Here is a 17,110-nt window from a genome sequence, read left to right on the forward strand (position 1 = left end):
CAACACTTATCAGGGGGCCATCGACATATGGGCACACAGGACCAAATAAGCCTGTAACTATTGCGATGGCAGACATAATAGGTGAAGAACGTTGGATGAAAGGTCACACCAAATGGGAGAAAGAAGTCGGCGTAGAAGAAAATTGGAGAAGTAGACAAAGAAGACTGAAGGACTCTTATAAATGACGTAACAAAGAATATTAGAATCTAGAAAGCAATATCGCATGAATAGACAAGCTACACATGTGCACCGAGGACATCTCATATCTTCTTGGTCGGTGCACGCCCCCCTGGATTTTTCTGGGACCTTGCTAAGATCACGAAAGGGTATTCAGGAGTCGACGAAAAGCCACTGTTATGAAGAGGCCCATGGTTTCTTGGGTAGCGTGTCGCGAAAGCCAACGCCACGCAGGGAGCATCCAGGCAGTGGCGAAAGAAAAGGCAGCCAGAAGGAAACAAAACTTTTATTAGCCATGTTCATAGACTGTCGCCTTGCCTAGCGGAATTCAAGAGCGTCCTCTCGAAATTGATCAGTAGGCTGTGCTAGCCTCAGTGTTACCGCGTTAGCAAGAAACCAACACAAACCACTTTGAATGTTTCGTGCATCAGTGAATATACCAGACTGCCCGTGACATAATAAATCCTATTCGTTCTTGCGAGACGCTATGTTTTTGTGAATATACGTGGCAACTCGCGCTTTAGGTTATAGCCTGCAGAGTACACATATCAGCTCCACGAGATTTTCTGCAGCCATGTTGGATAATTAAATGTGCTCGTCTGACCTTAGCAGTTAAAACTCAGCTTGCTTTACGTGCGTATAGCATTCACCAGTGCTTTTGTAATGCATGATTCCAATTATTTTTGCAATTATTTTTGGTTTAGAAGAGCAAATCGCGAGCGCAGGCTCGCGATTTGCTCTTCTAAACCTTGGCCTACGCTGCGCTGCTCGTTTTTCACGTTCCTTGATAGATGGCAGTACATTGCAAGCGATTCCTTTTTTTCCTGGGATAGGAGTGAAATGTTCTCCGCACTGCCAGATAAACGTGGTGGGTGATGCAGTGTTGAGGTTGTGCAATGACGCGTTGTTGGTGCTGTTGAAGTCATTCGGCGGAAAGAATTCCTCAGATTACTTTCAGCAGTGATGTTCGAAGAAACTGTCTTGACATCAAGCTTGTTCACTAGATGTAGATGGTTGTCAACACGCTGAGAGTGACAGCGATGATGAACATCAGGTGCTAGCCCATGAGCGGCAAGTTGCACTCCACGTCCCGTCGTGCGTTAATGTTTTTTCCATGCTCGTAAGTCACTTTGATTGTATATATTGTATAATATCCCTCAGCGAGCTCAAGATAAAGGCATAATTTTTCTTGTGCATTGCAAGTAGCCCAATTACAGTGGATATTACAAAGCGTCGCATGCCCCCAACACACTCGAGCATGACCAGCGAAGCGAAATTAACGTTAGAACAATGAATTATGCAGTTACGACTACTGCGCATGCCAACTTCCCCTGCACTTTACTGGTGCAGTCCAAACGACGTTGTTTGACGAATTTTCATAATTTTGACGCTGTGAAAAGCGCACACGCGTATTCGTTCCAATATTCTTGTTTCGATCGCGCTGATGGAACCTTGAGCATCTGCTCAAGGTTCCAATCGCGCACTGTTAGAGTCTGATCATGGCTGTGACACAAGCGCTGTTTAGTGGGAGCTTAAATGCTTGTGTTCCGTTGAAGAAGCAGCCCTATGGTGCTTACAGTGCAAGTAATGACGACAGAGTAATATGTTTGCAAACTATCACTACGTTAAACATTCGGACCTGTGCAGCCTCGACAGCGCGATACTCGCAGGTGGCCTACTACTGCGACAAATCTGCCGGGCAGGCTCAGCAAAAATTATGTCAGAGTGCCAATTAGTTCATACGTAATTCTAGTTTGCGCAGTTTTCTGCAGCATGCACAAAACTATGCAAAGCATTGTTAATGCATGGTCAATCAGGTGACACCACCATCCTTCGCACTGCAGCGAAAAGTGAGGTAGCGAACATTCAGCAGTTCCAATCGTTTGGGAAAGTACTTTGGTCCGATACACATTCATTTGATGATAAAGAGTTCATCAGGTGAGAGCGGCACGGGGAGTACGTCTGTGTGTCCTATTATTTCCTATGGAAGACCAGCGCTGGATAGGTGACGGGCGGGTAAAGAGCACCTGGCGGAGAGTCGCGACACAACTCAGCTGCTCGCGCCCAGACGACCAGCCACAGTGTACCACTCTGAGAGCACGTGCGTGTGCCGCTGCCGTGCTTAATTTTAGAACGAACAGCTCGAAAACCCATTGCGTCAGTATTACTGTACAGTGCTTTAAAAAAATAACTTTGTCCGAAGGCTACACTCACATAAGAAGCAATAAAAATGAAGAGAAGCCCTGCAAAGCGGACTGCGTTGAAGGGACAGTGCTGTGCCATGAAGGCAGCTTCCTCGTCCTCGTTTTCTGGTTGCGTGCTGGCTTTTGGGCTAATGCTAGTGCTGGCTGACATGCCCTCATTGATAAGATTGTGCTGCGACGATACCACGCTGTCAATATCTGCAGTAAAAAAAAGAAAAAAAAAACTGAAGCAGAGTAAGTGGTAGCTGCATCATTTTGTTTTTTTCTGGCATTGTTTGTATGCCCTGTCCGTGATATGTATGCACAGGGACGTTGATCAAGCGAACTACCTCGTCAGCATAGCATGTGTCGTGTCGCATTGCTATTCTTGAGGGCGCGGAATAGATTAGCGACCACGGCGGCCGCACTTGGTTGGGGGTGAAGTATAAAAAGAACGCCCGTGAACTAAGATATATGTGTGCATTGAAGAGCCCCAAGGGGCCACAATCTTGATACGCACACTATAAGGCGTATCTCAAAATTATATCTTGTTTGGCACATGAAAGCCTAGCAATTATCAATGTTGAACAGACACCTTTATCTTAGGCCGACAAAGGCAAGGGGAAAAACAAACTGTGGGTTAGGCGAACTAAACAAATGAAAATCGAAGACATTTGTTACTTCTCTAGCAAGGCATACATTCCGATGTTGATTAGCCACAGCAGCCAGTGAGAAAGATGCTTACTGCATTGGCCGACTCCAGAAAGCTAAGCTTTGTGTAGTCCGTTGCTTTGTTCGTAAGAAGAACCCCGTCTTTTGCACAAATTAAGTTAAACAGAGGAACACCAGCATCGAATGTTCACGGTGAGCGTATCTTTTATAACAGAGCTCAGAGGTGTATGAACGTGACCCCGCACAAGTCTTGTGGACAAGGCAGCTTTCCTTTACACGCAACTGTTAAAAAAAAAAAAAAAAAAAGACTACCTGCCTATCGTATCGCTCACGCGGTGGCATCAGATGGAGTTTGGTGGTGGTTGTCAAATGAATTGACGCATAGAAACTTTGTTAGTACTGAAGTGCACGACTCAGCGCTCAGCAGGCCAGACAAAAAAGAAGTTTACATATGCCGTATGCTGCATAATATACTTGTTTTGTTTCCAACAAAACACCGTTGAAACTCAACTGTTTGGTCCTGGTCACGAGGGGAAACTAGGATCTATTCCTCGCCGCGATTGTGTCGCCGCCCGGAGCGGCGGCGAACGTCGTGACAGCGCTGCCTACAGAACCGCGGCCGTATCGCCGCGCTGGAGCAGCAGACGCAAGAAGCGTCGTCTGCTTGCACGCTTGTGCTCGCTGCTCAATGTATCAGTGCATAGCTCAGATACACTCGTTAAACGAGACGGCAAATCATTACGAGTTTTTGCTAAGCTATCCACATCGCCTTATGAGAGAGACTATACCGAGATAGTTTCGCGAAGCTGCCCACAAGCGCTAAACAGGTTCACGTTTTACTATTTTACCTTCGCATGAGAGGGTAAAAATATTTGTGGGGGCATGGCGTACAATATGCGGAAATGAAACAAAACATACAGGGGGAGCTTTTCATATAAAAAAAAAGCAAAAAATATAAACAAAAACCAGGAAAAACACTTTTCTCCTGTGTCTGCTTTCTTCCGAAGCTTGTTTCATGTTGAACTTTGAAGCTACAACAACCAAACACGTAACTCTGAGAACCACGCTTTTTCCGCGATGTAGCTTACCTGGAAGTTTGGAAGTTGATAAAATATCCGCTAAAGACTTCTGACTCGTGACGAGTATCCTCCACCTTCACTCGTTTGGCGTTGCTTTTTTTTTTTGTCTGTAATTTTAGCCACATTCCGGCCAATTCTTGGCTTCATTTCTGAGCACTAGTAAGACCTCCGCTCAAAACCTTAAGGCGCCGCTTCAGCGAGTCACAAGATATTTGGCTGGTCAGGGATGTCTGCAAATTTAAACGTGGCGTAGTGTCGCGCCTGCCAAACTTCCCGCTATGAAAATAATTTTCCTAGACCCAGTCCCTTCCCTATCATTGTCCATCTCCTTTTTATATAGTCCTCGCCCATCCTTGCTACTGTTATCGGTAATACGAAGCGTTGAAATGTGAAACTTTTTTTTTTTTAGGCAGAACTGATTCACAGCTCGAGGCAGTCTCTGCTCTTCTGCTCAAATCGATTGCCGTCTGCTTAAACGTGCTTCATCAATGTCTGTCTTTCTTTCTTTCTTTCGCAAGCAGTAGTTTTGTATGATACTATTATATCAAAGAATGTGCAAAATCTATCCCCAAGCTACACAATGAGTGATTTTAGGCACGTGCATAGCTTCGATTACAGATCCTTTGTTCTTTTTATTCTACCACTTCATTTCTTTCGTTGTCAGCAGAGCGTCTGATCCAGCACATATAATTAAAACTTCTGGCACTAAAACGTTCTACTTGCTTTGTTTTGTTTTGGCAAACCAAGCTGCTGAAAAACCTTCATAGCTGCATCCAGTAGCACAGTGGAATAGGCGATAAGCAGACAACACTCGGGCGCCGTGGGCGCACTTGCTCTCCTCTCGCGGCGGGAAAAAGAATAGTTCTGTGTGTAGCCGCAAGGATCGCTGCGTGCGCGTTCGCCAATCTCCTCTCTGTGCAATGCACGCGATACGGATTTGACAGTGACTTTGAGGAGCAGCGACTTCGCGTGAGTGCGGCAAGCATGGCATCACAAAAGCAGTGCAAGTCGCTAACGCTGGAAAAGAAGGTTGCCCTAATTAAGGAAGTGGAGAAAGGAGGCCGAACAAAGTCTACCACCACGCAGTAGTTTGTCATTCCTTTGTCTACCCTTTCGACAATGCTGAAGAACAAGCAGAGGGTGCTCAATGAATATCAGCAGAGCTTCTCCAGCCAGCGAGAGCGGGTTCGAGGCTGAAAGTTTATGGACGTTGAAGCGGCGTTGGTGGTGTGGCTGCGAAATGCCAGGGCAGCCAACTTTCCCGTCACCGCAGCGTTGACAATAGAGTGCAGTGGCGGGCAAGATCACCTGATGCGATGCGTAAAGCAGCTGGAGTACGCTTTCCTAGGCCCGAGCATGACCGCAAAGCAGATGAACATAAGAGAGTTTTTCTCTGCTCAATAAAATGGCAGTGCAGAAAAATCCAGTTGGTCAATGTCTCTTGTGTGGTATTTTTTTTCTCTTTTAAACTTTCACGAGAAGAAACATTAGTAACTGCTGCTACTGAAGAGCCGGTAAGCAGTAGTGATTTTGCTAAAAAGCGCTCGATTTTTCCCAGCCATTAGCGCAACTTCGCTTATCTCGAAAATCCGCTTATCTCGAAATATTCCTTTGTTTTTACAAGTTCGAAATTAACGTGGTATTACTGTACGCAGCAGTAGCGCCAGCAACCTTTAGTTTTGTTACGGCAATGCAGGCACGCACCGCCTCTAATAGCCGCCACTCTCGTGTGCAGGAGCAGCTCAGAAGTGCGTGCTCTAACCGCTAGGGTGATCGTGGAAATTCCAGCACCGGTTCCCTATGCGAGTTCACGGGTTGATCATTATCTTGGATCACATGGCGCGCCACCTATAGGCCGTGGGCATTGGGAATATTTGTAGTGTATGTACAAAACGTGGATGGTGAAGCAGCCAATGCTAGATGTGCCGGCCTTGTATAAGCACCGTGATGCTCAAGGAGGAGGGTGCAGCCCCACTGTTGGACCTGGGCAGCGTCTCACCGCTGCCACCAGTTGTTATGAAGAGGTCTCTTGTGTAGCTCCTGGTGTTTATGGGCTTCACACACCAGGAAAATATTCCCGGACACTTCTTGAACATCTTTACACACTGCATCGTTGTTCACTCGTACGAAAACAACTCGTCGCGCGCCAGAAGTCGTTGAAGCTAGCAAGACTGCAGGCACCTAAAACACACGCAGTAGTTAAAATAAGTATAAAAATAAATATGAAATAATTCTTTCTCGCTTGCATTCAATGCAATCAGGCTTGTCTCGTCTCATTTCTGCGACAACAGCCTGCAGGAGTGTGGCCACAAGGAATGGCGTCAGGCTTATGTTGTCTGCATCCTGCAAGCTCTCCAGACTCTGCAAGCTCACACATATGCAAAAAATTCGATTTGAGCAGCGCTTGTGGAAAAAAGCACGCTAATGTGTTCACGAAATGTGGTGTTTTGGTAGTGTACCAATTCCCTTGTCATCCGGCCGTGTCTAGATCAGCGAGGCAAGAAGACGCCTGAATGAGAGGCTGCATGAACACCGCTACCTCCTCCCCACGTGGAAACTTGCCTTTGCTTTGCAAAAGCAGTTGGAAAAGATAGAAACAAGAATGAACCTCAGATATGGGAGGCGTTCAACATGGAATCAGGGCAAATTGGAAGCAGGACAAATTGTCATGTGTGAGTGAACCCGCAGTTTTCCTCAAATAGAAAAAATTTGCATTTCCAAATAGCTGGTAAACTATGCATTTAATTGTATTGTTGCTTCACACATTTCATTCCCTATGCAGGCAGGTGCGTAAGCATGACATGGCTCAGATGGACTTTTTAACGCAAGCGCTGCTGATTCATGTGCAGGTGTGTGTGCACACAATTCTTCAATAAACATTCATTTACAAGTCCAGCACTTGTCCTGTATGGTTGTTTTTCTTCGCTGCCTTTGTGTGGGTTTTCGACGGTTTCATCTTCCTATTACAATGAAGCAACTCACCCAGAAAGCTACGTTGCTGTATTCAGTTTTAGCTTACAAAGACTGTGAGCAATGCTCAGAGCAAACCACGCCAGCAGTGTTCAAGAAGCTTTGGCCTTGTAGTAGATCATTTTATTAAGATTGCGTGCATGATATTGACACGTGTTTATATGAAAAAGAACGATGATAGAAATGTTTTGTAGATTCCAGCTAGTAGGTCAGGCGGTTTTTCGGGACGACAACGAAGCAGGCGTCTTGTTGTACAGCTGATCCCGAATACTCTCTTTTCGCTGCCGTAAGCTGCTGTCATCTTTTGTTCGCGTTGCACTGCGACACTGGTGGAGGAGCTGGGCCGCGACGCTGCCCGATGCTTCACACCACTAGTGGGAGCCGTTCATCCAGCCCGGACGTGCCTACTGCAACCCCTGTCCATCGATTCAGTCGTCGGCTACGAGGTATTCCTCCAGACTTCAACCCCTCGCAGAAGCCCTCTACCAGACATCTAGAAATGGCTAACACCAGCCCCCAGCCTGTACTTCTCGGCACCAGTCCTCCCGCTCCATCCCAGGTAACGTTTTTTCAATCGCTGGAGCCTAAACGCTTTGGTGGTGGCGCACACGAAGATGTAGAAGACTGGTTAGATCACTATGACCGTGTTGCGAAGATCAACCAGTGGTCTGCTCAGGAAAAGCTCGGCCGGGCCTACTTCTATCTTGATGACAGCGCTCGTACTTGGTACGAGAACAAAGAAGGCAACCTGTCCACATGGAATGACTTTCACCAGCAGATGGTTGAAACTTTTGCCAATGTCGACAGACCTGACCGTGCCCACCAACTACAAGAGCTAGGGGAACAAAAACCCAATAAAAAGGTCGCCATGTTCGCCGAAGACACGACACGTTTATTTCGGAGGGCTGACCCGCAGATGACCGAAGATAGAAAGTTGCGCTACCTCATGCATGGCGTGAAAGAGCAGCTGTTCGCCGGACTTCTGCGCAACCCGCCAAGCACTGTAGAGAACTTCATCAAAGAAGCGTCGGCTATCGAGGGGGCACTTGACCGACGCTGCCGACAATATGACCGCTTGTGCAGCAGCCCCCAAATTCAGGCCGCCGCTGTGACGTTTGACAGTCATAGCTCCTTACGTGACGTGATTAGAGAGATTGTTCGTGAAGAACTGCAAAGGTTACGGACTCCGGAAGTGGATACACCCATGGCATCTGTCGCTCAAGTCGTCAGTGACGAAATCCGCCAAGCATTCTCGACAGCTGATCCTGCCCCCGAACAACGGCCCATGACGTACGCCGCCGCCCTTCGAAGCTCCCCACCCGCTCCGCCTTCATACTACCCGCCACCTGCAACTGTTCCTTGGTCACCACCACAGGGAGAGACATCGTGACACCTACCCATCCAGCCCTTATACAACCAGTCGTCTTCTGGCTTGCCATGGCCTTCGTCGCATGAGGAGTCATCACGGCAACCACAGCTTCGCCGAATAGACACCTGGTGCACTGACGACAGGTGTCCACTCTGTTTTAACTGCGGAGGTGTAGGCCACATATCCCGCTATTGCTGGCACCGCGCCGATCCGTCTCGCCCTCTCAGGCCACGGTTTGACAGTCGACATGCCAATGACTACGTATCCCGCCGTGGCGATGTCGGTTCTCAAGGACCTCGGGTACCTCGACCCCCATTCGACGGCCGCCGTAACAATGATGACGAGATTATAACTGATTACGAGCTGGTCTTCCGACGTCGACCACGCGCTCCTTCTCCTGCCGAGTCTCCTTCGTTGCAGCGCCGCACTTTTGCCGACACCAGAGGAGCGAGGTCACCCAGCCCACACCGGGGAAACTGAAGGCAGCGACCTCAAGGGGTAAGGTTGCAGGCTGTCAAGACAAAGAAAAAAAGCCCCCATTACTCCCACCTCAGGATGCTGTAAAGCGGACAAGACGTAATACAGACGAAACTGTGACCCCAGGCCTTACCGTTCTTGTGGATGGACAGCCAAGTCAAAGCGTTAATCGACACCGGGGCTGACTTTTCTATTATCAGTGAGGACCTTGCCATACGCCTCAAGAAAGTAAAGACAGCGTCGATGGGACCTCACTTAAGGACGGCAGGTGGCCAATTACTGATGCCTGTCAGAATGTGCACAGCAAGGCTCGACATCGGTGGCTCTACTTTCGTGGCGACGTTCGTCATTCTCGCTTCATGCTGTAAAGACCTGATTATCGGAATGGATTTCTTGAGAGAACATGGCGCCATCATCAACGTCCCTGACAGTGTCAATACGTTTTGCAACAACAGCCCTACTTTAGTCGATTGTTCAGAGCTGAGACAGACGTCTTGTTCAGGGTCTTTGAGTCTGATGGATGACGATGTGGTCGTCCCGCCACAATCGTGTACGCTTGTTTCGGTGGCAGGGAATGAGCTGTTTGACGGCGACGGTATTGCTGACCAAATAAGGTCGCTGATATTTAGCCACGGTATTTCAGTTGCTCGAGGTCTAGTCACGTTCACTGCGGGACGCACCAACTTGCTGCTCACTAACTTCAGTACTGAGCGCCGACATCTCCCGAAGGGTACAGCCGTCGCTTATTTTGACAATACTGCAGAAATCAAAGGCAGTTTATCGGCCCTAAATGAAGCACCTCAAGAAGAATCAGTACCTAATCTTGACGTTGGTACTACGTTGTCAAGGGACGAACGAACGAGACTTCTTGAGCTGCTAGCTTAATTCCAGGACTGCTTTTCATCGACATCACGGGTCGGTCGAACGCCGCTAACAAGGCATCGAATAATTACCCACGACGCAGCAAGGCCTATACAGCAGAATCCTTATCGTGTGGCTCCAAAGGAACGGGAAGTGATACAGCAACAAGTCGCTAAAATGCTTGAAGATGATGTGATTCAGCCATCACAGAGCCCGTGGGCATCGCTTGTAGTACAAGTTAAGAAAAAGGACGGTACCCTGCGTTTTCGCGTGGATTACAGAAGCTGAATCAAGTGACTAAGAAAGATGTGTATCCGCTTCCACGTATTGATGACTCCCTCGATAGGCTTCGAAACGCTCGCTACTTTTCTTCAATGGACCTCAGAAGTGGATATTGGCAGATCGAGATAGACCCAAGAGATCGGGAAAAAACCGCTTTTGTGACGGCGGATGGTTTATATGAATTTAAAGTTCTGCCCTGCGGTCTGTGCTCAGCGCCCGCTACTTTTCAAAGGCTCATGGACACCGTACTTTCAGGGTTAAAATGGAAGACCCGTTTAGTTTATCTAGACGACGTCATAGTGTTTTCCCCAGCTTTTGACGAGCATCTCAAAAGGCTAGAAGTTGTTTTACGAGCCATACGCTCCGCAGGCCTCACATTGAAACCAGAGAAATGCCACTTTTGTTTTGAAGAACTGCTGTTTCTTGGTCATGTCGTCAGCTGCACCGGCGTTCGGCCTGATCCCGAAAAACTTGCGGCCGTGGCACAGTTCCCAGTACCGTCCGATAAGAAAGCTGTCAGGCGCTTTCTGGGCCTATGCGCCTCCTATCGCCAGTTAATCGCCGACTTCACACGGATTGCGTCGCTGTTAACTCGCCTCACTAGAGAGGACGCCACGTTTGAGTGGAACCACGAACAGCAAGCAGCGTTTAATGACCTCCGCCAACGTCTTCAAACACCTCCAGTGGTTGCTCACTTCGACGAGCAAGCGCCAACAATGCTTCACGCTGATGCAAGCAATGTAGGCCTCGGAGCTGTGCTTGTGCAGTGGCAAGAAGACACAGAACGAGTGATCGCCTACGCAAGCAGGACGCTAACACGCGCTGAGGCCAATTATTCAAGAACTGAGAAAGAATGCCTTGCCGTGGTCTGGGCAGTTTTGAAATTTCGCCCGTATTTGTAAGCCTGCCCTTTCAAAGTTATAAGTGACCATCATTCACACTGTTGGTTGACTAATTTAAGAGATCCAACCGACTGATTAGCGCGGTGGAGTCTGATGTTGCAAGAGTTTGACATGATGGTCATACACAAGTCTGGGAAACGCCATATGGACGCCGACTGCCTGTCTCGATCACCAGTACAGTCAGCTTCTCTTTCTGACGATGACGATGTGGCCTTCCTTGGTGTTTGTTCTCAACGCGTCCACGATTGTGCAACAACAACGAGGCGACCCTGAATTGCTTGATTTGATTAATTACGTGGACGGACGTTCTTTGAGGGCACCTAGAGTCTATGCAAGAACATTATCGTCGTTTTTCTTACGCAATAGTGTCCTCTACAAAAGAAACTTTTCACCCATCGGAGCTCCCTATTTGGTCGTTATTCCTGCACACTTTCGAACTGAAGTGCTCCAAGCATGTCACAACGAGCCGATGTCTGGCCATTTAAGCTACACTCGCACATTGGCAAGAGTACAGCAAGGATACTATTGGCCACGACTCACAACAGCCGTCAAGCACCACATTCACACTTACCTGGATCGCCAGCGACGCAAGTCACCTCCAAAGAGACCCGCCGGTCAGCTGCAACCAGTTCAGGTTCCACGTACACCGTTTGACCAGATAGGAATGAATATTTTGGGACCCCTTCCTACTTCTACTGCAGGGAATCGCTGGGTTATAGTCACAAAAGACTACCTAACCAGGTATGCCGAAACAAAAGCTATCCAAAAAAGCACCGCAGCGGAAGTGGCGAGATTTTTCATAGAAAATATTGTGCTACGCCACGGTGCCCCGACTATCGTGATAACAGACCGTGGAACAGCATTTACGGCAGCTCTTTTAGACCACGTCCTGATGCTTAGTGGTACGACTCACCGTAAGACCACTGCGTATCACCCGCAAACGATTGGACTAACGGAGCGCCTCAACAAGACGATTGAAGATATGCTGTCGATGTACGTGGATGTCCAACATAAGAATTGGAACGAAATTTTACCCTATATCACGTTCGTATACAATACAGCTAAACAAGAAACCACTCGCACGACTCCATTCAGCTTGGTTCACGGACGGGAGGTACGGACTATCCTGAATGTGATGTTGCCACATGAATGGGACGCTACCTACACAGGCGCTGACGTGTTCACTGAACGTGCGGAAGAAGCTAGGCAGCTCGCCCGCTTACGGATCCACCAGCGACAAGACTACGGCGCAGGCCGCTACAATGCTCGCCATAGAATTGTAACGTACAAAATAGGTGACAGAGTGTGGATTTGGACACCCGTACGAAAACGTGGACTGTTCGAGAAGCTGCTAAGGCGATATTTCGGGCCATACCGAGTATCGCGCCAGCTAAGTGACGTCTTCTACGAGGTCGTCTCCGACAGTCTCCAATGCCCGAGGCGTCGCCAGCACTAGCCTGAACTTGTTCATGTATTGCGTATGAAGCCGTATGTGAGTGACTGACTGCACTTTAAAAATATATACTGTGGGTCTGAATCAGCATCGGGGCGATGCTCCTATAAGGAGGGGCAAGTGACACGTGTTTATATGAAAAAGAACGATGATAGGAATGTTTTGTACATTCCAGCTCGTGGGTCAGGCGGTTTTTCGGGACGACAACGAAGCAGGCGTCTCGCTGTACAGCTGATCCCGAATACGCTCTTTTAGCTGCCGTAAGCTGCTGTCATATTTTGTTCGCGTTACACTGTGACAACATGAACTTTACAGATTTTTCTGCAATTTACTTTACCGCTAGCGATAACGCTGGAATATTCGACGGCACATGCATAAATGCCGAACCACTTGTCAGTTTTTATCGACAGCCGATGCTCTGTTAGCCGCTTTGAGTGCCAGTGTGTATTCAGTTTCCTGGCCACAAGTTCGGCCAAATAAAGTTTATTCTTTGCCACGTGGACTGTTGCCTTCGTCGACGTTACAACGATATCAACATTCTCTTGGCTACTTATTCCTTCCCTTTCAATCCACAATGTATTTTGCAGGCATATTTCTTGTCCGCATACATCTAACATTACAGTCATACTGGACTGCATTTACCATGTTACCGGAAAGCATTGTTTAGCAAAGCTTTAGCTACCATATTTATTTGAATGTAGGTTGACCTTTTTTTCTCCAAAAATGTTGTTCATAATCAGCAATCGACTTATATTCGTGACCAAGGAATCTCAACCTATAATCACGATCAAACAAACCAAAAGCGCGGAGATTATGGTGCTCAAATGCCGCGCTCGCTGTTCTTCAAACTATTCTTGCTGCATAGGCATGTTATATACCATAATATGTGAAATAAAGACTCCCCCTCCTTCTTTTCGACTGCCTAATTGATTAATAAAAAAGTTATTTATGCAATAGCCAAGTACCACCCCCACGAAATGGAGCTGCTTCGCCGTGGTTGCGATGAAACCCAGGATTTCCCTAGATATTGGCCGTGAAGTCCCTAGCCCGCTAGCCGTACTTCCACTACTGCCTTCCGGCGCGCAGCCGCACTGGCACTGGCCTGAGGCCTCGCCGTCGCTGCTTCGAACTTCATCCATTATACGATCGGCGTGACAGGATGACTGTTCGCATTTGCTTTAGGCATTGCACCGTGTTCCTTACCGGGCTGTAGAAATCAGGCGCCTTCTTCTTCTAATCACCACCACCATTTAGTTGTGCGCGGTTGCGTCGATGTCATGTCGACAGAACTACACAGGTAACTTCAAGTGCCAAGTGACACTTTTCACTGAGGACTCGGGCTACTGTGTTGTGCAGCGCGAGTTCTGTGTATATGAGATGTTAATTAGGGGTTGTCGAAAGTATCGAAACCGTCTGTTTGCGTGCAAATGTCGGCGGCGTCCCTTTCACGACCCGTCAATAAGCAGCGATGGCAGCAAGGATGACATCGTTTGGGAAGTCAGGGATGCTTGCGAAGACTCCGATTATTAAATCATCTTGCACATCTGACAAGATGACGGCCCTGGCAGGAATAAGGACGCTGAGTTATGTAAATAAAGATGTGCTACGTTTCAATTTCTGTTTCTAAACTAAAAAAAACATTGGTCGACCTATATTCGAATTTTTTTTTCTCTTGTTGTAGAACACTATAAGTAGGGGTCGACCTACATTCGTGCCCGACCTATTTTCGAGTAAATACAGTATGTACTTTACATACGTATGCAAGAAATATATGCATACGTTTGAGCAAACCAGTTAGTGGTAACTTTACTTAAATGATATTTATTCTACGTTAAGTTCCATCATTTCAGCCAAATCGTAGCAGTGGTTTAGAGATTGTACATTATGCCGATATACACAAAAAGCTGCACAAAATACTGCGTCAGGTTACCAGTCGATGCCGCTTCAGGCAACCCAAATTTTAGACACGATTTTTTTTGCAGTAGTGTTTTTTCTTTTTTTGTGGTGCGGGAAGCTTAAAGACAGCTCATTCAACATTAAGCATATGCAAAAAATGTACACCAGGAAAGATGTAAACAATAATAATATATAAGGTTTTACGTCCTAACACATAGGTACGATTAGGACAGATGCCATAATGGAGGACTCCGGAAATCTTGACCAGCTAGTGTCCAACGTGCACAGACACAGCACAGTGCGCAGGCCATTTCGCCTCCATAAAAATGCGCCTTGCAGGTAGGCAGCCGAGCAACCAGGAATTAAGAATAATCCGTAATGTTTCTGCAAGGACAATTTTGTGTTTGCCTGGTTCATTTCGGCCCTGTGAAATAGCACCCCCTATCCGACCTCTCATGTATACGGCAACTCAAATAACACTAGCACTTTGGCTGGCCGTGCCTTGGTAGTTGGAGTTGCTGTACAACAGGTGTAACGTGCAGCCAAGAACACCGTTTATCAGTGATGCAAGGGCTAAGCGTAAGAAGTATCTGGCGAGTAGTTCTACGATTTGTGAAAGCAAGTTAATCTGCCGTAAAGAGGCGCACAATAAGTTTATATTCAGTACTTTAATAATACGAGGTGAAATGTATACGAACATACTGTACAAAAAACTTGCTTTTTCATCTCTGGATGATGGAAAAGAAGATTTTTATTTTTTTTTGCAAAAGTAAGTCTTCATTTTTCAGACATTTAATGAAGACAGCAAAGAAGTCAAACTTATGGGCTCGTTTTTCATTGTTAAAAGCAGTATTGAGAACTAACAGACAACACATCCAAGGAAAGTATAGAGGATGTTATAATGTAAACGTGAAGAGAGAAACGTGGACGAAAAGGTAACTTGCTGCCAGCAGGAAGCGAGCTTGCAACCTTTGAATAACACAGATTCACTTCATGTCATCCCTTGGTCCACTTTTACATTACACTTATACATCCCCTATACATTTCTTGTTCTTGGCCATAAGACTACACCACATGACAAGGATCTCACCCGGTGACTAGTCCAGCGGCTGTCATTCCTTCGACGTCCTCCCTCTGGGGGCACTTGACAAAGTTGCGGCACGATGCCAGCTTGGACTCCAGGGTCTGCGCAACAGTGTGTGGGGGGGAGGAGGGGGGCCAGGACCAATGATAGGAGGAAGGGGGCACCCAGGCCGCTGTTGGCTTTCTGTGCCAGTTTCAAGCTGGCGCTAAAAGAGGTGTGCACCCACTAAGCAGGACGCCAATCATCTAGAGCCAGATACAATGCTCGAGCTATTGCTCAAGCATTGAAAAAGAAATTTTATATCTGGTGCCCTGTGGTCAATACCTGCACCTCATGTGCTTTGTGTCACCCCTACACACAACGCCAGAGTAGACCAATCATGCAGCTTGTTGGAACGTACACAACATTCATTTGAGTTGCAACAAAAGCAAGTGACAAAAAGACGTTACAGATTTCGCCTTCCCATGCTGAAGTTATCGATGTGCGCAGTTCTTGAGGGCACTGATTTGGAATAGTGTAGCTACTTCCCAAATAACTGCTCACACAATTGATGCCTGCACTGTTAATGCAAAGTCAATGTGATCCCCATCGGGCATTAATGAGGCAGCAGCAATGGCATTCCAATAATTTCTTGGTGTGTGCACAGAGAGAGGCAAAGGTTACATGATGAGGCGAAGCATGCAAATACAACTACTGATGCCTAATTGCTGCTTTGGTATGCTAGCAACACTGGTCAGAAATAACGAAAATGAAAGTGTGCCCCCCCTTTCTGCTACAAGCATAACTACAGGAACTCCTGCGAAAGCAGCACAATGACAGCATGCACAAGTCGCTACAAGGGCTACCGGCATCGCTATTAATTATCAGCGTTGCTGAACAAAACGACACTTCGGTATTCAGAGCCTTTCAAATCCTAAAATATTGCAGCTGCGAAGGGTAAGCTTTCGATGGCACCAAAAAAAAAATTGCGTCGGGAAAAAAAAAAACAGCAGTTGTCAGTCCCTTTATAGCTGCACATAGCAGAGCATTCACCTTTCCACATGTAATACCAACAGTGCAAACTTCAGACCACTTCTTCAAGAGAAAATATATTCAAGTTTGTGATTTATACCACTGACACCTGAACCCATAACTCAGTAAAGCCCAGAAAACAAGGGGTATAACCAAAGGACACCAATGCAGCGTCATATAACTGGATTAAAAGTTGCAGTGCATCATAAAAAGTACTCCGACAACTGGAAGATGATTTATACTCTAACCAAAATTTTTGAAGAAACCCGACGTTTCGAAACCGGTTTCGTTTCTTCCTCAAGCGTGACTGCGGGACTACATAGCAGCGGCGTCTTCAAAGCACTCGCGGGGCGGATAATGACCCCCCCCCCTCTCTCGTCTTGCTGTGGAGCGCATTCGACTGTGCTCCACGGCAAGACGAGAGAGAGAGAGAGGGGGTCATTATCTGCCCCGCGAGTGCTTTGAAGACGCCGCTGCTACGTAGTCCCGCAGTCACCCTTGAGGAAGAGACCAAGACGGTTTCGAAACGTCGGGTTTCTTCAAAACTTTTGGTTAGAGTATAAATCATCTTCCAGTTTCATACCCAACCAGACAGATTTCTGTCTAATGTTTACATTCAACTCCGACAACTACAGCCCTTCATCAGCTGCTTGAAGCATAAGCTCCCACGCCTCAACGAGAGCTCCGCAAGTAT

At 47.2% G+C, this 17,110-nt stretch overlaps 2 protein-coding genes across 11 annotated transcripts in view; one reads left to right on the forward strand and one right to left on the reverse strand.

The window, feature by feature from the left end:
* LOC119166668 (uncharacterized) overlaps positions 1–17,110 on the forward strand; it is a 142,710-nt gene that overhangs the window by 74,009 nt on the left and 51,591 nt on the right. The window lies entirely within an intron of this gene.
* The window catches only part of nudE (Nuclear distribution protein nudE), a 253,723-nt gene that overhangs the window by 40,417 nt on the left and 196,196 nt on the right, over positions 1–17,110 (reverse strand). For 7 of the 10 annotated variants that reach the window (XM_075883359.1, XM_075883360.1, XM_075883369.1 and 4 more), the window contains one exon: positions 15,412–15,506. The exons of 1 other annotated variant lie outside the window; for it this stretch is intronic. In XM_075883359.1, coding sequence (XP_075739474.1) covers positions 15,412–15,506 — 95 coding nt within the window. Of the gene's footprint in view, positions 1–15,411; positions 15,611–17,110 lie in introns of all 10 variants that reach the window. 2 more of the 10 variants (XM_075883362.1, XM_075883363.1) reach the window with 1 other exon arrangement.

This window comes from Rhipicephalus microplus, unplaced genomic scaffold (genome assembly GCF_043290135.1).
Source record: "Rhipicephalus microplus isolate Deutch F79 unplaced genomic scaffold, USDA_Rmic scaffold_16, whole genome shotgun sequence".
Taxonomy (NCBI): Eukaryota; Metazoa; Arthropoda; class Arachnida; order Ixodida; family Ixodidae; genus Rhipicephalus; species Rhipicephalus microplus.